The following is a 25,488-nucleotide window of genomic DNA, read 5'->3' on the forward strand; positions in this document are numbered from 1 at the left end:
AATGGCCCAGACAGGGTTTAAAGCCAGGAAAGCAAGTGCCAGTCCATATAAACACAATGTTTGCATCAGTTTATTTTATTAACAGCTACACAAAATAGTAGTCGACTCATTGACAATGTATTTGTGATGCAGTGCTTGTCAATAAGCATCGACAAGCGCTAAGGATGCTAAGTTTTTGTCATGCATTTTAGGGTGCGTTCGTTTGGGAATATTCTGGAATAAGAAGATATTACAGAATATATTCTGCTCCTGGGAGCAAAATAGCCAGTATTCCAGATTAGGAAGAGCAGCCAAACGAACGCTAACTTGCATTATTCCAATTATTCTTACCAGTATTCTGGATTGATCCCAAATGAACGCGCCCTTAATGACATCGTAGCAATCTCCCTAAGTGAAACTAAGTTGCTGTAGGGGTGTCTGCATTCTGTAGGCTACCCAGCAGAGACTGAGCAAAAAGAGGCATAGAAGGAGAGAAGGGAAACTAATGAATGGAATAAATAAACAAGACTGAACTACTTTCCCCAGGGGGGTACTCCGGCTTGTAAATGACAGGGATGATCAAAGGATTTTTTTGGGTTTGAAATTTTCGATTCCGGGATTTTTTTGGGTTGGAAAATTTGGCAAGTATTTTTTTGGGTGACTTGATTCAAATAGGGGATTTTTTTTAGGTATTAAGAACGAACTAAAGTGCCTTGGCGTATTTATAGTATGATGAATAATCAAACTCAAGCGTTTTTGCCCCTCCTGGCAATTTAGGGGTAATTTGACAAGGGATTTTTTTCAGGGTTATTTTTGTTCCGGGGGATTTTTTTGGGTAATGTCGGAAGACTTAGGGATTTTTTTGGGTCCTGAGTTTTGCCTCCATTCAATCATCCCCGTCATTTACAAGCCGGAGTACCCCCCCCCCTGGGCTACTTTCTCTTCCTTATTTTTACCTTGATCCCTACTGAGTGAGGCAGAGATGTCCTTGTATCTGCCTACAAGAAACAGAAGGGAATCTCCATCCCACAACATACAAGTACTTAATCATCATCATTATTATTATCATCATCCTAAATCTCCTGCACCCATCAGTTGATATTTCCTTGCTCCAAGCTCCTAATCTTTGCTCCCACTCTTTCTCTTTCACATGGCAAATTATCACGGAAACAACTGCCTTGCAGGGTGATAAAAATAATGAACAAATGGCGACAACATATCCTAACGTCATACAAGACTGCGTGTTTGTAGCCTATTTGATCAATCCATACATAAGAAGGAGATTTCCTCCAGCCAAGATATAATGAAACCAGTCCACACCGGGCAAACCAAGAAAAGTGACAGATTCAACTAAACTTGCTAGTCCATAGGAAAGAGCACCAGCAGTCGCATAGAAGTTTGAACTCATGTATGTCACAAAAAGTATTCCAAACACTGCTAGGGTGCTGACTACTGTTCTCAATGGCTTCTCCACAGGATCATGTATTAAGGAGATAACAAATACAATGGCTGCACTCACCAAATGGAACTTGGCATTTGCGGGTTTGTTGTGATGGAAACAAAAGCCAGCTGCAATAAGAGGAATCCCTACAAATAAAAATACAAAAAAATTTGAGATCAGTCTTCCAGGGGGGTGATCTCGGTATTTTTAGCCATCAAGGTCTCATTTAGGGTTGCAAGCGAAAAAATATAGAAATATATCAGTTTTAAAATGTTCTGAACTGGTATGATTTTTAGGGGTCAAAAAAGCGCGAGTAACGGCAAGGTTGGTCTCCTTGACAGGTTTAATTCAAATTTTCGGATGAGCATCACTGTCTGTTTGGTATGGGAATCTCCCCCCCCCCCCCAGGTCAGTCTTGCATTTTCTATGATAACTTTAGTGCTGTGGATGCTGTCTGACATTTGCAGACTGCAGACTTTCACTCCAGTTATTAGCCCAAATAGCACTTCAATTAGCCTGAATAAAATAGCTCTCAATAATGGTATTTAGGCTTAAGAACTAAAGCCATCTCGCATCTGTTAGCTACCCGGAACCCCATATTGTCCTTCTACGCACAGATTCTTTTCTAGTTTTACATTAAAACCAAAATGTTTGTAAGTCTCACATTGAGATTTGCAAACGGCTAAACTGTAGAATACCGGGCCACTAATTTGCATCTCATTGAATGTGAATGGTTCCTTCCTTTGTTTCTACTATGCTTCGTTCTTAAAGCGTTCAGAGATATGTAAATAAGTGGCCCGGTATCCCGGGGGGGGCACTCCCTTATATGGCCTATACGGGGACGTGCCGCTGGATAGGGTATGGTTTTTGACTCCTCCGGTCCTGAACAGGGTATATAATTTCAAGCTCCTCTGTCCTAAACAGGGTCTGAAGCTGTCCTAGACAGGGTATGGATGCAAGACTGTCGTCCATGTATTTACATTGTTTTCGCTTTCGCTTCAATAAAAAGCATTATTTTATTTGGTGGGATCGGTGTTTTCGCATTTCAATGCGTCAAACATCGCGTACGGGACGCAATCACAATCAAGCGTAAATGATTGTTGATGCTGTCCTTTGTCCTAAATAGGGTCTTAAAATAGCGGGTGTTGTCCTACACAGGGTAGGTATTTTAAGTTTTTATTGTCCTAAACAGGGTCAGGGTTTCAAACCTCCAGCGGCACCCCTATACCTAAATTTAGGTCAAGTACCCCCCCCCCCGGGCCCGGTATTGTAAAATCGCTCCTTGCAAACACTATACAATTCTCTACAACTTTTTAAGCAGACCTACCAACGATTGAAGCTATCCATGTGAAAAGAACGTGAAATCGAATCACTTTAGATTGAAAACTTGGAAAAACCACACCAAACTTGAGAACTCCGAAAGATGCCGCAACAGCGACACACAAGAACCCCCAGGCAGCATACACAGACAGTGCATGGACATTATACGCCGCATAAAATGAACATCCAGCCAGAACAAAGTCCGACACTGCTGTTGATACGGCTCTTTCACTCATTACCTGGCCTAGAACAACGAAACTATCTGTAAATATTGGACAAATCTATCAAGATCTAGCCAAGATCTATACTTTCAAATCGTCCACCATATTGGATCGCCCGCGATATAAAGAGATGAGTTCAGACACCATCCGCCAAAACATTAGCGTGCGCATAGCCTGGACAAACAGTCCGCGGACAGTTTGTATTGCGGATTCATTCTTGGTTTGTTTTGGTCGACCATTGCTTGACGTTTTTGTGATATTTGTTGAGTTTTTTTGTCCAGGTTTAGCAACATTTGACAAGATGAACATTTTACCCAAGAAAAGGTAATTTATCTGTAGTTAAATTGTTGCAAAGGCAGCTTTTAGATCAGTGCCAGAATCTTTGTATAAAGATACTTTAAACAGGCATGTAAGCTTAATTTTATCAAGTCACACTTAATTTTCCTTTGAAGAAATAGTTTTCTGTGAGTTAAGCCTGATTTATTTTAGAAATGAAAGAGACTTCACAAACGTTTTCCCCTTCCCACACTGCAAAGGATACAAAATCCATCAATAGTTATTACTGAGTAACATAAGGGTTGCTGAATTTCACTTTTCCAATCATGTTTGTTGTTCCCTTCATTCCTTGTTTTCACATGTCCAGCCTCCAAAATGTAATGTGTAATGTATTATTGTTTGTTAAAGAAATTGTCTGCATAAATGTTTTTCAGTTGGCACGTGCGAAACATTGACAATATTAACCGTGTGCGCCGTGATGAAGAAAACGCAAGATTAGAAGAGGAGGAAAGAGAAAGAAGAAAAGCACTTGCAGTGAGTTAACATGATTATTTTTAAAAGTTTAAAAGCTACAGTGGTGTACCTTTATGCTTCAAAGACCTGTACATGTTGTATTACTTTACAAGAAAGGGATTCCCTTCTTGACCCTTCTTCTCTTATTGACTTCATATTGTTGTTGGGGCAACTTATTTATGGAGCGATTTTACAATACCGGGCCACCTATTTACATATCTCTGAACGCTTTAAGAACGAAGCATAGTAGAAACAAAAGGAACCATTCAAATTCAATGAGATGCAAATTAGTGGCCCGGTATTCTACAGTTTAGCCCAATTTATCTCATTTTTTTTTTTCAAGTTGATTCGGAAGTGCAGTGGTCAAATGGTTAGCACTGGACTCTAGACCAAGAAGTCTGGCCAGGATCACTGCATTGTGTTCTTAGGCAAGACACTTTACTCTTGCAGTACATCTCTACACAGGTGTAGAAATGGGTACTGGTGAATTTAATGTTGGAGAGAAATCCCGCAATGGTCTGGCAACCCATTGTGGAAACCAAAAATGAAATGAAATGAAACCACAGTTAAACACCGCCCTGTTAAGTCACATACAGGTGTACAGTAGACCGAAAAACAGGTGTAACCTTAACCATTACTAATTTGTTATTTGGAATCCAGTCTTTCTTAGTCTTAACTAATCTGGTCCAGTCAAGTCATACAAAGTACTTTTAAGTATTCTGTGTAAACCACAGTAACATTTCAACCTTTTTCAGGAGCAAGAGGCCAGAACAGCCTTGCTGCGAGGTCGTGCTACCAAAAAACAGCTCAAAGATGGAACATCTCAAGACAAAGCACTTGTTCCAGTTGATGACAAACCACAACATCTTAATTTGTTTGCCGACATTGAGGAAAAGGTTAGTGGCATAACAGATAGAAGATTTTAATTCGACATACAGTTATGGTTTATAGGAAGATAAACCAAGGACATGGCTTCTTGACAAATACCTAATATATTGAGAATGTTGTTAGAAAAAATTTCTAAAAAATGCATTGCATAGTGACTCTAGTAAACTCAGTTGAAGGGTTGTTTTACCTGGTCATGAAACATTCAAAACAAAAATTACCTTGGCAAAATTACTCATTCCAGTATTATCACGGAATCTAATCATGTACATTGTCTAGATTTCTCTCTGCAAATTAAATTTATGGGAATTTGCAGTAGCATTTTCACATCAGTAGTAACTCTAAGTCCACTGTTACAGATCTGTTTTAACCCAAAGAAAGCCCCCAGGCAAGGACAAGAACCAACAACAAACTCAACCCACATAATGATGCCGTGTCCGTGAATCGAACCCGGGCCACATTGGTGGGAGGTGAGAGTTCTCACCACTGCACCACCCCTGCTCCCAAATAAAAATATATTTAAAACTTTAATACAAGGGACGTCTTTTTTTCCCTCTCAACCCTGATCCTTTATTCAATATTTTTTTCAGGTTAAATAAAAAAAGCAAAGAAACTAAATTTTTTCTCAGATGCTGCAAATACACTCTTAGTGACTGTAGTTAATTTTTTTCTGTCACTTTTTTTTTATTTCAGCTCAGTCATGGGAGCAATCGTGAATATGAAGCAGAGAAAAAAGCAGAACAGGAGAAACGAGAAAAAGCCATTGGCCTGTTAACTTACCTAGGACAGAGTGAACGAGACTCACAAGGTATTGAGCCATCATCTCTATATTATATACAATACAAACAATTCTATCTTTATCCTTATACAGCAGGGTAGAAAGGAAAAAAGGCTAAGGTAGAAGATTTTATAGCCACAACCACCATTTAGAAAGTAACATAGGCAAACAGTATAAAATACATTGTTTGTACAGGAATCTTTTGTCAAATATTTTCTGTAAAATAAGACACTTAACCAAACTTTTCCAAATCTGTAAACTAAAGATATTCAACAAATGAAGGGGTGCATGGAATAAGGCCCTAAGTGACTCCTGATGTAACGTGAAATTCTCCCTTTGATTTACAAGCATGCACAGGGCAAATTGGAAGGAGAATCCAGCAATTTATCAGCAGTCACTTGGGGCTCTTTTCCAGACACCCCTTCGAACAATAGATGTAGATCAGCTAAGAAGCATACAGTTGCATCGTCACTTTTCGATACATGTATCAGGGTTTGTACAGGTCCTGGAAAACTTACAAAGTCCTGTTATTTTATTGTGGCACTTTCCAGGACTGGAATGTCCCGGAGAAAGACTACCTGCCCTGGAAAGCTTTGGAAATCTGTTAAACTCAAGTAACAACTGAATTCTCAGAACTAGCATTTTAATATAAGAAATGCATGGCAGACAGTAAGGAGAAATGATATTGAGATCTTGGGAGTGAAAGTGTTAATGTGAATTTTGGAGTCCTTGAAAAATCAATCTGAGTCCTTGAAAAGTCCTGGAAAATTGTTTGTGAAAAAGGGTACGAACCCTGATGTATTTGTCTGTAAGCTTGACTCGATTTACAGACAGGATGAATAATTCTTGCTGTTCACTTCATTTTCTTACATGTAGGTGCAAAGCCATGGTATGTTAAATCACACGAAGAGAGAATGAACTTGAATGCAACAAGTGAAAGGTAATAGTTTGTTGGTAATAAATTTCTTTTTTACTGATTTTACAGCATCTCTTGTAAGGATTCGGAAGTGTAGTCAAAACCTGTTAATACTGACTACTAATTGATCACACAAAAAAAGAAGTGGCTCTATTAAACAGATTAATTTCCCAGGGGTGGGGGAGAGAGTTTCCCCACATAGACAGGGTGCTCATCAGACCTTTTAGGAGGTAAGATTTGACCATTGGGACGGATGCTAAAATCTAAAATGACAGCTGTTAAAGTTTTTGCGGTACCTTTAAGGGTTTTGAGTCCATGTCTGTTTTTTTTTTTAGAATTTTTACCCCTTTGGGGTTAAAATCAATTTTATGGCGGAGTCCCTAGGGGGAGGGGGTTAATCTAAAAGAAAATGAGTGTTTTAGGCATCAAATCATTGTCTGTAATTATGCGGTGTTGTGACCATGTAGAGAATTTTTTTATATTCTTGACATCTGTTTGCTTCAAAGCGTATTACAGTAGAATCCCGATTTCTCGAGCCTCCAGGGAAACAGAATCAAGCTAGAGAAATTGGGAGATTCGAGAAATTGGGGGTAAAATTACAAAGAAGTACTACGCAAGAAAAACGAAAATTGCTTCGAGAAATCGGGAGTTTCGAGAGACCGAGGGTTCGAGAAATTGGGATTCTACTGTAATAGTGTAAGGGAAATTAAGTTGTTGATAATACATAGAAACTTTTTAAAAGCATAACTCTTTGTTACGGCTTCTTTTTCTGTGGATAGCTCTAAAGAGAGCGACAAAAAGAAGAAGATGGATCCTCTACAAAACATGACAAAATTCCTTGAAGCGAAGACATCTCACAAAGAAGATAAGGACAGAAAACACAAACACAAGAAACGTAAAGATACAGAAAAGGACTCCAAAAGAAAACAAAAGAAAAGTGTTGAAGAAATGAGAAAGGAGAGATTACGACGGGAGCAAGAAGAACATGAACGAGAAAGAAAACTGCTGGCTTCTGTGAGAGGAGAGAAGAGTACAGAGGCTACAACACAAGATACTGATGATCATCGAGCTCATAGGTATTATGGCTTCACCTTAAAAAAGACTGATGATACTTAAAAAAAACTATGCCACAGGGATTTCGCATTTTTTGGTCTAACTGTTCTGAAATAAGTGGTAGGCAACTTTACCCATGAAAAACATTGTCTTTGAACATTTAACGGAAGATATAACCTTTATTTGGGGATAGAAATCAAACTTCGGTCATAAATATCGATTTTTGAAGGTGCGCGGAAACAACTTGAAAACATTGGCTAACGTTTTCAAATTGCAATCCATATCCATCCGAACCATCCCCAGCCAAACACGCTTTTAAACAGTTTTAGTGCTCTAAAACAGCTCAGTGTTGTTCACAAATAGAAAATTGGGCTGTTCAAAAATCTGCTAAAATCCGTGACATAGTCACTTTAATTTGAACGAATAACCAGAGGATATGTTCCGTGTGGCGAAAGGAAAAGTATTTCCTGGTTTGTGCTTACGTTCCAAGTTTTGGTCGAATGGAAAGCGCCTTCAACTATGCAGACACGTTCGATTCTGGCTCGAGAAAACTGGGCGCTTACAAAGCAGCCTTAACGAGTTTCGATTGTTTTTAATTCTTATTTGTGCATTTGGTTTTGTTTCAGATACAACTCTCAATATAATCCAGACTTCGCGAGAAAACCACGAAATGACTACCGTTACAAGCCATATTAGGTTTGACAGTGGACTGCCTCGAAAAGCAACAACTTCCATGAGAGAGGTCACCGAAGAGGGCCGACTACTATGAATGAGTTTGTCGAAGAGGGCTGACGTCTTTGAGCGAGTTCGCCGAAAAGAGCCGACTACTATTAGCGACTTCCCGAAGAGTGCAATTACTATGAGCGACTTGCCGAAGAGGGCCGACTTCTACGACCAAGTTCGCCGAAGACGACCGACTATTATGAGTTCGTTCGCCGAGGACGGCCGAAGACGACCGAGTTAATCCGAGTCGAGGCACAACGGGTATGAAAGAGCTGAAAATAATCCAGGGCCGGCCAAACACCAAAGGAACTTATTTGTTCTCGGTTTTGCAAAAGATCAAGAAAAAACCTGAACTTAACAAACTCTTTGTTGCAAACGTTGCCTTGTTTTGCAAATCCTCGTGTGAGGATCTGAAGAGTTTCAAGTTTTTTTAGAAATCACATGAGCGCTGTGCATTTAAGCGTTGCTTCGGCAGCTTCTAACAAAGAAACACACAGGCGCACATCGTCAGCAACAAATACAGTTTTATTCATGAAATAAACTCATACTCAAATATTAAGTCTTGTTGTTACGTCCCCAAAGAAGTGATAGACAGTAAATGTTTTTTGACTGAGGGTTACGCGCTTGAAACATTTTTAAATAATAATAAATATTTAAAGCGCCATTTCTCATCGGTTCAGTAGCACCTAAAACAGTTTAAAGCTCTTAAACTATAAATATTATTTTAAAATTTAAATAGCGAAGCTAAATTATGAAATTAAAAAAAGAATAAGAAGAAATGTATTACAAATTCCTGACTATTAAATTAGTCTCTTTTCTGGGGAAATAGTCGCTGGTAAGAGTTGGAGCTCAGAGTACCAAGGAAGGAACGGCCGCCTTAACTTTTAAGATTGCTTTTAAACAGAAGTGACGTATCCACTCAACACAAAATATACCGCTTCAGTTTGTCAAAAACAATAGTCCCGTGTGCTGGTTCGGGTAAGAGGGACGTTTTTCCAATCTCAGCCGGCAAAAGACCGCCATCTTTAGAGTCAAAACCTTTCATTTGTCGACATATTACATCGCTAAATAAGTCTTGTTCTGAGTAAATATCGAGCACTTCGTCGAAACCATAAAGCAATCACAATTAAAAAGGCAACAGAAAAAACGAAACAAGCAAATAAATATGGAGAGCTTCGTGTCTTCTCTAAAGTCCTGGATAAAACTGAAAACAAAATGAATGCAATAAGCATTAGTGATTAAATCAATTCAATCAATCGTGAGATATGAGAGAGAAATGGTTAATCAGAACAAGGAAAGAAGAGGGTATGAATTTAAAAAGTAATGACTCGTGCTTTCTCTTTGGTCGAGCTCTTATATGTGATTTAAAAAGAAACAAAATGTTTCACTGAACATTGTGAATTTAAAAAAATCATACCTGATTTATTGGGGTCCACAACTGTTGAACCAACACCAGTAATACTCCGTACCATGTGATTATACTAAAAAAAAGAGAGATTGCGTTTTGACTTTTGACTTCCGTTCAAGAATTCTTTGTTTCAAACAACCAATCAAAAAAATTTGAATTAATTCAAAAAATCCTATGTCCCAAGCGCCCTTCGTTTCTCGTGCCAAGGTCTCGCCGGTTAAGAGAAACAAAAAGGGCTCTGGGGACGAGAATATTTGTGTTACTAAACCACCCCATTCTCGTCCCCAGAGCCGCTTGTCCCTCTTAGCCGGCGGAGCCTGTGTACGAGGAACAAGCGCCCGAGATTCCAACCGTCTTCCAACCTCGTCCCCAGGGTTTTCTCGGCAAATGGCACCTTGAAAACGGAGAAGATTCTGGTGACGAGGTTGCCTGATAATACCAGCAGAAAATTCCATACTGATCATGTCGTATGATGTCTCCGAGCGGTCAAACTAAAGGTGACAACCCTTCTAAACAGATTAAGAATGCTCACCTGATCAGTAACGTAGATAATTTTTCTTTTATGGTCAAAAGTCAGTCCTGTGGGATGAAAGAACTTGGCCTGTTTGCCGACTCCATCCCTGTAGCCTTCAGTACTACCGGCCAGCGTTCTCACTTCACCTGTAAATTTTTTTTTTTTAAGTTTTCTTTTAACAAAAGTTTTCTTTTAACAATGTTTGTAGAGGTCGAAGCATACCGTTTCAGCAACCCATCTAACAGGTTTCCTGGTTCTCATATGATCGCCCGGATCGTTTCTATCACATACACTAAGACGATCGTTGGCTATCGAAGCATTGGAAGCGATCGGGGGTTCTCTTATGATCGTCCCGATCGCCTGATATGAGCGAAGACCTACGAACTCATTTTAGATCCAACACAATGGCAGCCTTCAATGAAAGAGCAAAACTCGTGGCCTGCAATCTTCTCAGTTATTGCAGTTTACGGCGAAGAGAAAGAAAAGCTAAAAGGATAGAACACGGGCGATCCAAGCGTTCGTGATCGCCCCAATCGCCGCAGACGTTACCGATCGTCTGTGTAATCGCCCCGATCGCAAGAAAACATTTGGAAGTGGCAGTGGTGATAGAAGCGATCGGGGCGATTATATGAGAACCAAAAGGACAACGTTAGACAAAAGCAAAGCGCGCGAGGTCTAAAAATAGAATGCAAATGATTATACCCCCCACGAGGCTCAGGAAACATCAGCGTGTTCTGAGAGAAATAGAATGAATCTAGGCGAAGTTTTCGTTTTAAAAAATTGTTTTAGGAACACCGGCTGTTTTAGAAAGTCTTTTAAGAAAATCGACCGCCATTCCGGTTTGTTTGTCTGAGTCTTGTCTGGATCATGACGTCACTCACGCGCTTCACTATTCGGGTCGGGAAGCACTGAGCTCTCACAAGTTCTCATATGAATGGCTCGCTATCCTCCGAGAGAACAAGCAACAGGAACAATGCCCCTAGCCTCCAAAACAATAGCAGCTGCTACACTATAGAAGACCAGTAGAATTAGAAGATTACGAGAGCTCCAACAGTACAAGACAACTCAACAGCAGTTGTGATAAACCAAGTCCCCTGGCTAGAAGTCCCCTGGCTAGACCAGGACCAGGGGAGCCGAGCAGAGTGCCTAGTCCAGCCCGGTGACAGCCAAGCTGCCACAGGGCTGCAGCTGCCTGACAGTCACAAGACAATACTCATTAAAATACCATGACCTTGCTGTGTCTGGCAAGGTCTGGCGGAAATGACACAAAAACACTCCACTATGCCCACCCCCCTAAAAAGCCAGCAATTCAACCCCTGACCCTGGGCTCCCTAGGGCTGCTAGCCCTACCACTCTGCTACCCGGCACAACCTTCCAAGACGTTGCCCCCCCCCCCCCCCCTCATTTTTTTCTCACCGGACTGGTTTGAAGGCCGACTAACGTCGGCCCTTAAGCACGGTTAAGCACGGAGTCCACCTTTTGTCAAATCTGTGTAGATATATGTCTGAATTTATCAAAACCGGGTCAAAGAAAAGTGACGTCAGTATTCTTGAACAAGTACGTTACTGCGCGAATGGGCTTAAAACGCCACAAGAAAGGGGGAAAAAAAGAAATACAGCGCTGAAAGGTAGAGAAGAGAGAGGAGAAGAGAAAAAAAGACTGACTGAGGGACTGAGGGCGGGGGTTCGAATCCGGCTAGGGTTTTTTTATTTTTTTATTTTTTTTATTACTTTTTTTTGGTGGGTTCGAATCCTGAGCCTTTCATTTTTATCGTTTTTCTTTTCGGATTAAAATAACACTGATTTCCACATAATACTCCCTCAACGCCTATTCAGGCCATAAACCTTTCATCGCCATCAGGGGCGCGCGGGCGGAGGGTTCGTATCCTCCTGCCGTTCGTTCTCTTTTTTTTTAATGCCCTCAAATAAATGTCCAAAATGCGACTATCCAATAATTTGTCGATGATTTTGAAAATAGCCTGCGCTTCCCAACGCTTTATACCTCTTTACGAACCAGAAAGAGCCGCCATCTTCAAAGCGGAGTAGACCCTGGGAACGAGGGTGTCGCGGCCATGCCCTTTACAATTCAATTAATGTTCAACTTCAAATAATCCACTCCTTATTTATAACACCCCCCTCCCCCCTCCTCCCCAACCCAGAGCTTCGCGAGGCCCTGCGAGTCACGTATTACTCAATCTCGAGCCCAGAGTGTCTCCCGGCTCCGCGGTCCGTCAGCGGTTGGTCAGCGGTAGGGTCGCCGGTACACACCATCCTATACCGCTGACCGACTAGATGGACTCTGGGCTCGAGATTGCGTATTACTAGTATGGACTGAATGTAGTTCTATGACAACTCATACACTCACCTCTTGGGGTAACAATTCTTACGGCATTGCTACCCTAAAAAGAAAAAAAAAGTAACTTGTTATTTAGCTTCTGATAGGGATTTTTAAAAAGAAACTTGAAATGGCGACATACTGCTTAACCCTTTAACCGTTTTTTTGTTGTGGGCTTTTCTATGAAGGTTTGTTGTCACTGGTATTAGGAGCATAGCAAACAGTTGAAAGCATGGTAAACTATATACGGTTTTTAAGAGCACAGAATGTACTTTCCGCTGTTGATGAGATTTCGATTGACAGGTGAACCCCTATGGAGTTATGACGTCATAAATGTACATTTTTGGTAATATTTAACCTATGAGAGTTAATTATTTGTAGTTAAACAATCAAGAGAACAAGTGCTAGGAGCTTTTTGGGGCTAAAATATGTAATAACAGTCTGTAACAGACTGACTGACAAAGTTTCAGTTAAATAGATAAAATTGTTTGCAAGTATGACAACTTTGAAGTTGGCAGGTTTTCACCCTTTATTTTGCATTTTTCACTAATATGCAAGATCACAAAGTTGGTTTGAACACAATCAGTTAATTTTAAATGGTCTCTTCCATATCATAGTTCTTTTGAAAGAGCAATATCTTCTCATACTTAAGAATACCTGATCAACTTTTAAAACTTCATTATTTTTTCATAGCGCGTATGTCAAGTCATCGTTCGCCGGCGAACGATAACTAGAAGAAAAAGCGTAAAAGGGTTAATAAGGTACGATCAGTTAACAAAAGCAGTTTCACAACATTGCCATATTTCTTATACATTATTCCAAATATTTAATAAACAAATCTATAACTGAAGATTTATTCATGTCATACTCACAAACTCAACAACATATAGAATGTTATGATCCGTGTCAAAGTACACTCCCTCAGGGTAATTAAACCTCGCTTCTTTTCCAACACCGTCCTTGAATCCTTCTCTTCCACCGCCAGCAAGCGTTTTTACTTTACCTAGAATAAGAACATTAACCGTTACTCATGTAGCAAGCCGTGCTTACAAACGAAGGGAAACGAATGGAAACGAAGGGACACGAATGCAAACGAACGCAAACGGACGCGTGCGAACACACGTGAATGCAAACTAGCGTACACGAATAGAAACGGAGGCACGTCAACGGCCCAACGTACGTGTACGGACAATGTTGACTGGGTGGAAAGTTCTAACTCTAGATTAACACGTTGCTAATCTGTACCAAATTTGTAGAGACATAATTTGCAGAACACATCGTCCAAAACACATGCAACTAATCAACAATCAAAGTCTATTTTAAAAATACAGTAAAAAAATAAATCGCAATTTACCAGTATTTATGTCCACCGTCCGTATGACATGGTTATACTGGGAAGAATAAAATAGAAACATCAGAACACAAAAAGATAAGGAAACTTAACCACTGAACACGTACGAAAATTAACAGTCTTTGTTAACATCTAAAGTACATCATCTTATCATGCTTATGTCAATATACCAGGCTGTTACATCTTATTCAGTTGGCCCCCGCATAAAACACCATCCAGTCCTAAGGGGACAGACCATGAAAATATCTCAGTAATTGCCGTAACCGTTCATCAGTAGGATGCCTAAAATGCGTGCAATTCCACAATTGGTTTCGACGCCATTAAACCCTATACCAATTCAGGCCCGTAGGAAAGGGGGTTGCGTCGGGTGTGTCCGCACACCCCCTTCCCCACGAGCCTTGGAACTCCGCTCATTGTGAAAAAAATATCGAAATAAATAAATAAAGGGAAATAGTATTTCTATACTTCGACTATTTACATTTAATATGGCCCTTTGATTCGTGTAGTATATCATGATTTTGGACCAAATACTGTGATTCTAGGTTAATTTCAACGATACGTTGTCATTAAGTTGGAATTTCCATAAATATTCCCAGATGCTACCAAAAGAGAGAAGAATGAGTACTTCTTGGGCTCAGAAAACGGTACTCAGTATTTAAATGTAGTTCCTTGACAAATCCGTTATAAAATGGACCGAAGCGAACAAACGATAAAAAGAGAAAGGCGGCAGCCAGATCATGTCAATCCATTGACAATTTTGTCCGTAAAATGTCACGCACGGGGGAAGAAATTGATTTCGCTGGGAGCTGTTCTATTTCTAAAAATACGTTTTGAATTCAAAAATGCACTAGAATTATTGTTGTTGCTACGTTCATTTTTACCTGCCTTGTTTCCTAACAAACTGTCTTCAAAACGCACGAACTGCTGTCTCAGATAACCTATTTTTTGAAAATGATGTTACGTTCCATTGCCTGCGTCGCTCAAGATTCCGCGCCAGAGGCGCTCATGCGCACCTCCCGGCCCCATACAAAAACCTGGCTACGGGCCTGCAATTGCAGAACATTTTATGAGGAGCCACCCACGATGTGAGCACAGTTACAGACAAGACAAGTGGATAGCTTCCTCTGTTTGGCCAACAGTTTCCACTGCATAGCAGTTTATCAACTGGATAGCGTTATCCACCCTTTGAACAACTGGGGCCTGAACAAGCCTAAGATACTGAGGCATACCACGGCATAAAAAGAAGCTAAAGAAAGGAAAGTAAGCAAGAACGCAAGGCCCGGTAACGCGGACAACATTTCCGTGTTGCAAGTTGCGGCAACATGTTACGCAAAGTGGACATGAGTTTAACTTTGTGCGACATGTTGCTGCAACTTACAACACGAGAGCTAATACGCCCAATGACACTTTTCAACTTTCAAGGTAACATTTTTGCTTGACAAGTTACGAGAAAATGTTGTCTGAATTACTGGGTCTTTAACTATCCAAGCATTATTGGTTAAAAATAAAAAGGTACTTAGTCCCGTACATGATCAGCCACGTATAATATCCCAGAATTCACGTCAAGCGAGATCCCTGTTGGATGGTAAAATTTAGCCTCTTTTCCGATACCATCTGCAAGCCCCTGGCTACCCCCGACAAATGTTGTAACTTTTCCTGTTAAAAGAAAATGAACGGCCCAAGTTAGCTGCAGTAAAAACCCACAGTAGTGTCTAAAGCGATAAAATGAACGACGGAGGCACAACCTAAAACGACAGAAAGCAAGCCAACAAAATAAACGAACGTTCGGGTGAGTTGAAGAACGTCCGAACGAGCTTTCGACCGAACGAACAAACGAACATATATTAATAATATTAATAATATTATTATTAATATTAATATTATAAGCTACTCTAAAATTCGAGAGAAAATAAAGTTTATGTTATGTTATATTTCTATCAACGTACCGTCGGACAACGAAATTATCCTTATTGCATGATTATCCTGTGAAGAATAAACATCATATTTTAATGAAATAATTATTTCTCCCTATTTTTCTGAACGATATTGTCAGACAACTTCAAAATTGAAAATGCTTGAAAAGCAAAAACGTCTGGCACCAATACCCTCTGTATTATCTTACTGAAATTTGCGTTTGAGAAATTATTACGCAGTAGAATGAAAAGCTGAAAAAAAAACAGGCTTTTCGAATGTGACTGACCGTATCACTGACAAACAGCCTCCTTTTCATGCTATCAATTTCAAGTTGTTGGGGATTGGACATCTTGGCTTTGATTCCTACGTCATCATGGAACCCAGACTCCCCACTTCCAGCAAACGACGTTACTTGAGCTGAAATGACAAGGTTTTTTTAAGGTTCAGCAGTTTTGTTATAACAATTAGCTAGCTATTCACCCAAAGGCGGTAAATAAAAGGAAACGTAGCTGAACAAGACACACCTGTTTTGAGATCGATTTTCCTTATCCGGACATTTCCCTGTTTTATCAACAAAAGAAACAGTCATATAAATCAGCCAACTCTAAAGCCCCGGCTAAACGATCAAACATTTTCGTCCAACATCATGTTGGAATAGCATGTTTGACCGTTTAGGCGCCTCTCTCAATATTGCATTTAACTGGTTTCCCATATTTGATTTAGATCAAACATTTTCATCCAACATTTTGTTTCACAAGCAAATGTTTAATTTGATCGTTTAGCCCCCAGGCCCCCTCTGCATTCAAAGTAAACCAAAGCGGGAAAAAATTCAACCAATCAGAAACGTTTCTATGTAACGTTTCAGCGGTAATACACACAAAGCGTTATGTGGGCTCACTTTTTGTTCGATGTTTAACAGAGGCAGCGGAGCGTTTTGGAAATTGGGGGGGGGGGGGTAAGACTGTCCCAAAAATACTCGGAAGGAGCAACTTTTTTCCGTTCTAACAACTTTTTGTTTTCTTAGGAGTATCTAGACGGAAGCTTTCCGAAGGTTCTCCGATTGTTGTTCGAAGGCCATACGAACCTTTCCGATCGATTTTTGAACTTTTCAGAAGATAAACGAAGTTTCCCGAAGACTTCCAAGGAAATTTTGAAGATGTTTAAACTCACTCACGAGACGGAATATCTTGACGAACCAATTTTACGCTGCGCTCGCGACACCAAAACGTGGAAGGGCTGAGCCTTCCAAATGCCTATGTTTAATCACCCCATGTATGCGCGACAAACACGATGTTGGATGAAATTGTCTGATCGTTTAGCCGGGGCTTTGATAATTGTAATGTCGTATATTGTAAAGCGTTTGCTAAGGCTATGGATACATGGAAGCGGGCTTTATTCAACGCTGAATTTCCTCCGAATTTAAAAGAAAAGTTTATAGCTTTTTAAATCTGTTTTTGGTGGCCTATTGCCGTGTTCGAGTAGCAACATGACTTGTTACTATGACGTGTCAGCGACACGCCCCTACCCAAAAAGAGACCACAGCTGGAAAGCCAGAAATCAATCGAACGGAGAGATTATCCCTCTGTATTTGCAGAAGCCCGAGATTAAACCTTTTACAGTACACCGCTCAGAAGCTTTTTTCTATATCTACTTCACTTCGAAATAGACACAAATATCACAAAAACTGGCATTCAATTGTTTACAGCCAACTCTCTCTTAACGTACACCTCTTTTAGACGGACACCTGGTGTTGGTCCCGTCTCCGCCGTTTTTCAGCCATTTTACTGTAACTTAACTCCCTATAAGACGGACACCTCTCTAAAACGGACAGTTGGAGCCAGTCCCGACGGTTACCGTTTTAGAGAGAGTTGACTGTATAAGTAATCGGGCTTTTTCTGGTCGGTTAATTTTAACTTTTATTTTATTGTACGTTTGTAAAAACAACACTCACGCTGTCTGCCACATATAAAACCTTTTCTACTTGATCGATAGCCATTCCTGTAAGTAAGTGACACAAATTACTAGAAGTTCAATACGAAATGATAAAATAACGAGAAATCGCTTTATTTAAGTGTCGAGAACCTCTCGTAGACGCCGTCGTTCTTTTTTTTCACAGCTAGAGAACATCTGACACATCGAGTGACTTTCTTGTCTTTGTTAAATCAATCATGATAATCATATAACTTTTCATACTTCTTCTTCGAAAAAATCTTCCCACCAGTAGTTTAAAACAGTTTATTATTGTGTAGCTACGCGTATGTATTGATTAAGTTTTCTATTCAGTGTCGTAAAACCAAAACCAAAGTAGTCATTCTGGCCAATCACAAACGCAACACAGACAATCCAGTGAACCAATCAAAACTCAAATACATGTAGCCGGCACGAAGTGCGGGAAAACGTGCGCGAGCGAATCACGATTGGTTTTGGTTTTACTTCTGATTGGTTTAGAAAGTGGCGCGAGTTTTTAAACCAATCAATTAAAACGTAGAAATGCAAAACTAAAGAAAATGCGAATTACTTTCGACTCTCAATAGAAAACCAGTTTTATGTTACGCTAAAGTTGACTGTTTTTGTCACCTGATGTATGATGAAACTTCGCTTCCCCGCCTTTTCCATCTTTGTATCCTTGAGCGCCTCCGGCAAGAGTCGTCACTCGGCCTATAGCGCGAAAAGAAAGTTCACGTTTCTACTTACTTTAATTCCTGCAGGTGAGCGTAAAATTTAAATGAGACATAAAACCTCATTTGTTTCCAAAGAAAATAGATTACAATCATGCAGAAAATACGAAAAAAAGAGGAGTTACCAATTTTTCAAGCCTATAGTTCTGTTACATTACGACCTATTGCGCGGCCTCGCCCTCATCACCTCTGACAACAATGAAAAAAATTTGATATATTTTGTTCTTCCCCCAGCATGAGAAATGCATTGCGTTTACTACAACTGATTAATTAAAAATTTTCTTTCTCTTGATCTTTCCTGTTCGCAGAAAATATCAAGAAGGTCTTGTGATGGACAGAACGATAGCAGTTAAGCCGAGAAATTTTTGCACTTGAACAACTGTCAGTTATGCAGGATAAGAGCAAATTGTCAACATTTCTTTCAAGGATTCGCGTTAAATTTTCTCTATAAAAAATTCTCACCTGTATTGACGTCGATTTTTCGTATACGATCGTTGCTATGAACAGTTTCTGGACAGCCCTATAGAGTGATCGCACAGAAACACAATCTCAAACTATCATGGTCATTGATAACATTAATGAGGGAAATTCAAATAGTTAGATTACTCTGTTTAAAGACGGATTCCTAAGCAAGAATGGCTCTGAAGCTGGAAGTCTGGTTGTAAATTACGGATTTTGGTCTCAGTCAGGATTTTCAGGAGAGACACGCCCAGATTGGTCTTTTCTAGGGCATTGCAACGAGCATACTCTTTCCTTTTTTGGAAGTCCCCCCTGGGAAACCGTGCGCGAGCAAGTCACGATTGGTTTTAGTTTTTCTTCTGATTGGATAAGTATTTGGCGCGAGTTTTTTAAACCAATCACTAAGCGTAGTACAGTGAAACCTCGATTTAACGAACAGCCAAGGGACTGGGGAAATTTGTTCGTTATATCGAGGGTTCGTTATATCGAAAACCTCGATATAACGAATTTGCGGAAAAACAACCAAAATGTTCGTTATATCGAGGTATAGTTAATAATTGTTTTTAACGCTGTGACGTTGCACTACCCAGTATTTAATGATCTGAACTGTCTGAGCGCCTGTCAAAAATTACATTTGTGCTTTAACGTTTAATTTCCACGTTGGTATGGGCATATGTCTTTGAAGTTGTTTTCCTGTTAGGATTAAAGTATTTTCATCCTTGTTGGTCTGTTTTACATTCATGTTTTGTCGTGTGTTAACTAAAATTCGTTATATCGAGGTACATTTTACGTTTGGGCTCCCGGATTGTGTTCGTTAAAACGAGGATTTCGTTATATGGAGGTTCGTTATATCGAGGTACTGCTCCATACATTTTACTGTAACTTTGGCCGGGCTGAAGAAAATCGTTCGTTATACCGAGGTCTTCGTTGTATAGAGGTTCGTTAAATCGAGGTTCCACTGTAATGCAAAACCAAAGCAAATGCGAATTACTTTCGATAATCAAGTGAAAACGGCTCTAGTTAACTGTTTTTAGATCACTGTCAATAACCTTTGTTTGAGCTTTTTAATTTAAGGTGTCTTCCTACAGTTTTTTCTGGGCCATACCTACAATTTGCAATTGACCTTTTAGTGACCTTCCCTCACTCGGATCGATATGAAAATTACACCATTGGTTTTAGATTGAAGTTTGATTTAATAAACTTTTTAAGGTAATTAAAAATTCCATGGCAACGTTAAACAGAAAACCGCCAAATGAGTAAATCCTGATTTTTGCGTGAATCAGATTTACCGCTAAAAAGCTAATTTAAACTATAAAGTACTGCAAATAAGATATTCAAGAACTGAAAAATTCTGTATGTTTGATTTCGAATAAATCGCAAAAAGGTTTCAAATTGTACTTTTTGCATAGCGATAATAAATGGGCCGAGACACAAACACTATGTTAACGAAGTACCGTATTTTCTCAAATAAACGCCCCCGGCGTTAATTTCAAACTTGGCTTAGTGGACCCGGCGTTTATTTGAAGCCGGCGTTTAATCGGGGCCCGGCGTTTATTTAAGGACTGTAATTTTCTGTCAATTTTTCAGATTGATTTACTGTTACCGATCTCCGAGACCAAGGGGCAGTTTGTCAAGGCGGGGCGATTTTTCTCTTCGTTTTGCCCTGAAAAAATTTCCCTGGGTCTCCAAAATTGATAATTATCCAAAGGTAATTAAGGTACATTACTGCGGATAGGACACATTTATGTGTATCAAGATTTGTGACAAACAGAACATAAACGGTAAATGAACAATAAAGGAGGATGCAAGTAAAGGTTATGGGTACAAAGTTTTAAGTTCATAAACGGCGATGTCGCCAACGTCTCGGGGAGCTCTCATTTTTAAACGACCTCGTCCAACAATAAGCAAACGCTGAAGGGATATTTGAGAAATCAACGACTGTGAGTGTGAGCACTAATATAAAATGCGTCAGTCATGAAGACAGGAACGCAAACTTTGCTAGGTTTTATTTTGTTGTGCAGCGTCCACCCTAGCTATGTAACGCGCGGACTTTCCCTTAATTTGAACGTTTATTGTAGTTTCCAAATCAACATACCGTACTAGTATGTCATAGGCAGCGCTGTCATTCAAGAGAGTATACCGGTATTTACTTGTTAGCCTGATCTCAAATAAACGCCGGGACCTCGAACAAACGCCCCCGGCGTTTATTTAAAAAATAGCAATTATGACCCGGCGTTTATACGAGGCCGGCGCTTAATCGGGGTCCGGCGTTTAATCGAGAAAATACGGTAATCTCAAATAACGTCAAAATATGTTACATTCTGTTTACCTATCTTTAAAAGCAATCAGAAAAGTGACTAAAGTGACTTTAATTCAAATACCGTGACATAGCCCTTTTAATATATTTTTCCATACGTAAACTAATCTACACACTTACACAGTCAGCCACGTACAGCACATTTTCCTTGGGGTCAAACTCGATACCCCAGGGGTAATTAAACCGGGCATCTGTTCCTATGCCGTCCATCGTGGAAGCTTTGTCCACACAATTTGATTTTCCGCCATATGCATGGTGAGCCGCCTCTCCACCCCCGGCTACTGTCTTCACGACGCCTGAGGGAAGGGGTGAGAAAAAAAATCATTCGAATGCTATCCTTAGTTTCGGAAGTGAAGTTGTCTGAGAAATTACTTTTGGGAAAAATCGTTGTCACGGAGTGTCTATACGGACACTGTACGGTGTCCCGTGTACCAAACCCGGTAGTGCGTTACCAAGGATTGAGGCGTTGTGTGACAAAAATTACGTCGTCAAACTGAACAAATCTTGCTAAAACACAGGAATAGGTACCTCAAATGATAGATAATTGTCTTTCACTAACCATGTTTAGTCATAAAGCGCAAACTTAAGTGTTTCGCCGTATTTATGAACTCTTTAGTAGCGGCGTCTATTACAGTGCTGAAAGAACGCGAAACTGAAATTCGTAAATTACTACACAACCGCTAAATTTAATTTCTAAATACTGATTGTTTCATTGTGAGTCTCGCATGCGCGAAATTGTGAGATAAATCGATTTACTAGAAGTAAATATTAAACACATATTTATGTAAATACTTACCTGGTTCTTGTGCCAAAACTCTTGTGTGTAGAAAAACTATCATTATTCCCAACTGAGCTGCGAACGCCATCTTCCTTGTGCCGTGATACGAGATTCCGTTGCATTCAATGTATTGTGTGACTTCGCGTCATGTTGTATGTGCAAAACCAACACAATTACATACCAGCAATACTCAAGTGTCACGTTTTGTTAATAAGCTTTTATATAGACAATAGTTTTCTTATACACAAGGGTTTTAAACTGAACTGCTTTATGCAAATGTTATTTAATTCTGACGTGATTTCCATAGCCAACTTTTTGACTATTTTCAGGATAACCGTGACATAACTGCGCATTCCTCATCCTCGGAGACCCAGGGGCAGTTAGTTGGGGTGTGGGAAACGCGAAGCTGTGGAGAAAAAATTCGGTATAGAAAAGTTGGAGCGATTGAAAGGTGCCCCTGGGGAAATAGTCTTACCAGGCCAGTTCCAGACAGCTCTCTGAATGCTGCCTCCTGATTGGGCAGAAAAAATCTTTTGTATTCCTTTTGTATTATTCTGCCCAATCGGCGGCCTGCGGGTCTACAGTTCTTTTTGTTTGTTCAGATCAGTTCGCTCGCTTTCTTGTCTCGAAAGGGAGAAATTGGCTAGTGCCTTCCAAGGTCGAAAATATAGGAAGGTTGACGGCCATGCCCGCGGTGAAATATGTCGGATGACAAGATGTCCGCACAGTCCCATACATTCTTTGTTAGGACCTTTGGGACTGCAACGCTTTGTTCAAGTCATTGCTTTGTTTTGCTAACTTTCCAAAAGTCAGAGTGTATTAAAGACTTAGAGAAAGTTTACGTTTTTTTGGCGATTTTGCTTCAAAAAAAAAGGTAAAATAATTCAAGACTTAAAAAAATTAAATAAACTTTTGCGTTTTCGCGTTCAAAACACGGAAAATCAAAAGCAAGAATCGCTGCTGCACGCTCTGCACGCGTAGCTAGTCGGCCGCTCGACACATCTGCCTGAATAGGCGTGAAAAATTTCTCGTGTTTGCAAAACGGTGAGGGTAAAGGAGGAAGAGTGGGAAGGAGGGAAGGTTTTGCTTCTGGCAGCGATTGATTTTCCCAACAAAACTGTAAACAACGATTTTCCCGACTTGCACATCACATACAAGCATAAGCTCGCAGACAGCACGCAAGTGTTAGGAAGGCACTGGCCGAAAATTTTTCTTCCCAAGCATGACCGAGCAAAATCTTGTATATAATTCGTATTAGAACACACGAAAAGGACTGCAGACCTAAGAGAGCAGGGATGGCGCAGTGGTGAGAGCGCTCGCCTCGATTCCGGCCCGGTGTCATACGTGGGTTGAGTTTGTTGTTGGTTCTCGTCCTTTCTCGTCCTTTCTCCGGGTTCTCCGGTTTTCCTCCCTCCACAAAAACCAACACTTCCAAATCAGTTCCAATTCGATCAGGAATACACGGCCCCACAAGCTTAAAGCTTTAATCCTTACCGTGTAATAAGTTTTGATTTCGGTTTTCGTTTTCTCGTAAGCTAAACCTTCTTACAAATTCAAAAACTCATTGTTTTGGCAAAAACTGAGTTTCACCGAAAAAAAAAGTAAGAAAGAATATAAGAACTCTGTCTCAGATTTTAATGCCTTTTTAATTTCATACACTCTTTATACATTCTTGAGTATATCTTTTAACTACATTTTTACCTGAATCTGTATCAAAATACGTTAAAAATGTCTATGGTATATACAGAAAAGTAGGAAAACAAAAAAGTAATGCATTTCTCACTACTCTAAATGCAACAAAAAAATATTATCAAACATTTGGTTTATAAAAGTTCAGATGTTCCACAGCCGCTGATAAAATATTTTTTGAAAAAAATAATAAAGGTAATTTATGTTTGGAACAGTTAACTTTAATTTATACTCAGTTGCCTGGGAAAATGATGCTAAGTTTTACCGGATCGTAAGACACGTGAAGACTGAGAAAACATAAAACCACCAAGTTCACTTTGTAGACCCTGGATCTACAACAGTAACTTAATGTGAGGATCTCTCAGCTTAATGCAACTGGAGACGTGTTTATAATGCCGTGAGCACGCTTTTTAGATAAACTTTACACACGTAAAAAGAAGCTGAAGACCGTCAATCTTTGTCATTCTTCGTTTAGAGTGTATTTATCACACCTGCACTAACTGTGTCTCACACTCAGGTCCTCACAGCGAGGGAGATGCGAATGAATATTTTTGTGCTAGAATTGCGCAGTCCTAAATTCTGCTTTAAAGATCCTGTTTTTTCGGTCGTGTGGACGCTAAAAGGAGCTGGTGTAGAACATTCACTTGTAAAACCAACTATCCCTTATTATTATTCAACAGATGCGCGCGCTGCCCATATATGGTCAAAATGTTAACGATATCTGTCATCCGTAGATAACAGATAACCTGCGATATTCGTAGGTTGCGAAGATTCGTCCGAAATCTTGTAAAGCGCGGCACAATTACAGTTTTTCTATGTGCAAAATGTGTTTCGTTGACAATTTGTTGAATAATAAAACAATTATCCTGCTCAATCTTGCGGAATATCGTCTGATTTTAGCCAACTCGGCCTACGGCCTCGTCGGCTAAGTATCAGGCGATATTCCGCGCGATTTCGCAGGATAATTGTTAAGTATTTGCACAGGTTAAAGGGACTGTATCACGGCTAAGTTAATTGTATGCAGGAGCCATAATCGGGGACGTTATTACATTTTTCCAAATATTCGCTAAAAAAAGAAACTAAATGTTTGCAAAGAAATTAATTCTATGGATCTAAATGATAAAACCATAGCTTCATTGCAGCCAAATGTGTCTCCCGGGCGTTATAATCTAAAGCTATAAGCAGACAAGATTAACTTTGAAAACTGTTCCGCCGGACCATATTTCAAAAACCCATATCGCAATCTGTTTCAATCTTCGTCGCTGACTACTATAAGCGACTTGCGGAAGAGGGCTGACTACTTACTATGAGCGAGTTTGTCGAAGAGGGCTGACTACTATGAGCGACTTGCCGAAGAGGCCCGACTACTATGAGCGAGTTTGCCGAAGAGGGCCGACTACTATGAGCGAGTTTGCCGAAGAGGGCCGACTACTATGAGCGAGTTTGCCGAAGAGGGCTGACTACTATGAGCGACTTGCCGAAGAGGCCCGACTACTATGAGCGAGTTTGCCGAAGAGGGCCGACTACTATGAGCGAGTTTGCCGAAGAGGGCTGACTACTATGAGCGAAGAGGCCCGACTACTATGAGCGAGTTTGCCGAAGAGGGCCGACTACTATGAGCGAGTTTGCCGAAGAGGGCTGACTACTATGAGCGAGTTTGCCGAAGAAGGCCGACTACTATGAGCGAGTTTGCCGAAGAGGGCCGAGTACTATGAGCGAGTTTGCCGAAGAGGGCCGAGTACTATGAGCGAGTTTGCCGTAGAGGTCCGACTACTATGAGCGAGTTTGCCGAAGAGGGCCGAGTACTATGAGCGAGTTTGCCGAAGAGGCCCGACTACTATGAGCGAGTTTGCCGAAGAGGGCCGACTACTATGAGCGAGTTTTCCGAAGAGGGCCGACTACTATGAGCGAGTTTGCCGAAGAGGGCTGACTACTTACTAT

At 40.3% G+C, this 25,488-nt stretch overlaps 3 protein-coding genes across 5 annotated transcripts; 1 reads left to right on the forward strand and 2 right to left on the reverse strand.

The window, feature by feature from the left end:
• Window positions 1–50: 50 nt before the first annotated feature.
• On the reverse strand, window positions 51–3,248 carry LOC144652313 (transmembrane protein 276-like). The gene is made up of 2 exons (XM_078512360.1): window positions 2,748–3,248; window positions 51–1,566 (listed from the first exon to the last, which is right to left on the reverse strand). The coding sequence occupies exons 1-2, from the start codon at window positions 2,974–2,976 to the stop codon at window positions 1,232–1,234; spliced, it is 564 nt and encodes a 187-aa protein (XP_078368486.1). The 5' UTR covers window positions 2,977–3,248; the 3' UTR covers window positions 51–1,231.
• On the forward strand, window positions 3,183–25,051 carry LOC144652299 (leukocyte receptor cluster member 1 homolog). Of its 3 annotated transcripts, none has more exons than XR_013570470.1 (8): window positions 3,183–3,285; window positions 3,672–3,771; window positions 4,506–4,646; window positions 5,329–5,443; window positions 6,290–6,353; window positions 7,109–7,405; window positions 8,009–8,230; window positions 24,970–25,051. XR_013570470.1 is itself a non-coding variant. In XM_078512340.1 (8 exons), the coding sequence occupies exons 1-7, from the start codon at window positions 3,263–3,265 to the stop codon at window positions 8,076–8,078; spliced, it is 810 nt and encodes a 269-aa protein (XP_078368466.1). In that variant the 5' UTR covers window positions 3,183–3,262; the 3' UTR covers window positions 8,079–8,124; window positions 24,926–24,944. The 3 variants fall into 3 exon arrangements, 2 of the variants coding, with proteins under 2 accessions (XP_078368466.1, XP_078368465.1); XM_078512340.1 differs by lacking the exon at window positions 24,970–25,051 and adding an exon at window positions 24,926–24,944 and having other exon boundaries at window positions 8,009–8,124; XM_078512339.1 differs by lacking the exon at window positions 24,970–25,051 and having other exon boundaries at window positions 8,009–8,854.
• On the reverse strand, window positions 9,039–21,984 carry LOC144652272 (NHL repeat-containing protein 2-like). Its single transcript, XM_078512309.1, has 15 exons — window positions 21,877–21,984; window positions 21,201–21,376; window positions 18,767–18,824; window positions 18,204–18,284; window positions 17,578–17,624; window positions 16,151–16,187; window positions 15,913–16,043; window positions 15,659–15,695; window positions 15,241–15,368; window positions 13,716–13,752; window positions 13,234–13,364; window positions 12,392–12,425; window positions 10,046–10,173; window positions 9,523–9,586; window positions 9,039–9,309 (listed from the first exon to the last, which is right to left on the reverse strand). The coding sequence occupies exons 1-15, from the start codon at window positions 21,944–21,946 to the stop codon at window positions 9,170–9,172; spliced, it is 1,299 nt and encodes a 432-aa protein (XP_078368435.1). The 5' UTR covers window positions 21,947–21,984; the 3' UTR covers window positions 9,039–9,169.
• Window positions 25,052–25,488: the final 437 nt, after the last annotated feature.

The sequence above is a fragment of the Oculina patagonica genome, chromosome 4 (assembly GCF_052425735.1).
Source record: "Oculina patagonica isolate OP01 chromosome 4, crgOcupat, whole genome shotgun sequence".
In the NCBI taxonomy this organism is placed as follows: Eukaryota; Metazoa; Cnidaria; class Anthozoa; order Scleractinia; family Oculinidae; genus Oculina; species Oculina patagonica.

What these genes read in the sequence shown, in the direction of transcription:
- LOC144652313 (XM_078512360.1), bottom strand. Translation starts at nt 2,976, where the DNA reads ATGAGTGAAAGAGCCGTATCAACAGCAGTGTCGGACTTTGTTCTGGCT. An exon ending in ATGGATAGCTTCAATCGTTG is followed by an intron (nt 1,567 to 2,747) that starts GTAGGTCTGCTT and finishes TTTTATTTGTAG; the next exon opens with GGATTCCTCTTATTGCAGCT.
- LOC144652299 (XM_078512340.1), top strand. Translation starts at nt 3,263, where the DNA reads ATGAACATTTTACCCAAGAAAAG. An exon ending in TTGCCGACATTGAGGAAAAG is followed by an intron (nt 4,647 to 5,328) that starts GTTAGTGGCATA and finishes TTTTTATTTCAG; the next exon opens with CTCAGTCATGGGAGCAATCG. An exon ending in GAGTGAACGAGACTCACAAG is followed by an intron (nt 5,444 to 6,289) that starts GTATTGAGCCAT and finishes TCTTACATGTAG; the next exon opens with GTGCAAAGCCATGGTATGTT.
- LOC144652272 (XM_078512309.1), bottom strand. Translation starts at nt 21,946, where the DNA reads ATGGCGTTCGCAGCTCAGTTGGGAATAATGATAGTTTTTCTACACACA. An exon ending in AGTTTTGGCACAAGAACCAG is followed by an intron (nt 21,377 to 21,876) that starts GTAAGTATTTAC and finishes CCCTTCCCTCAG; the next exon opens with GCGTCGTGAAGACAGTAGCC. An exon ending in TATTATACGTGGCTGATCAT is followed by an intron (nt 13,753 to 15,240) that starts GTACGGGACTAA and finishes TATTCTTCCCAG; the next exon opens with TATAACCATGTCATACGGAC.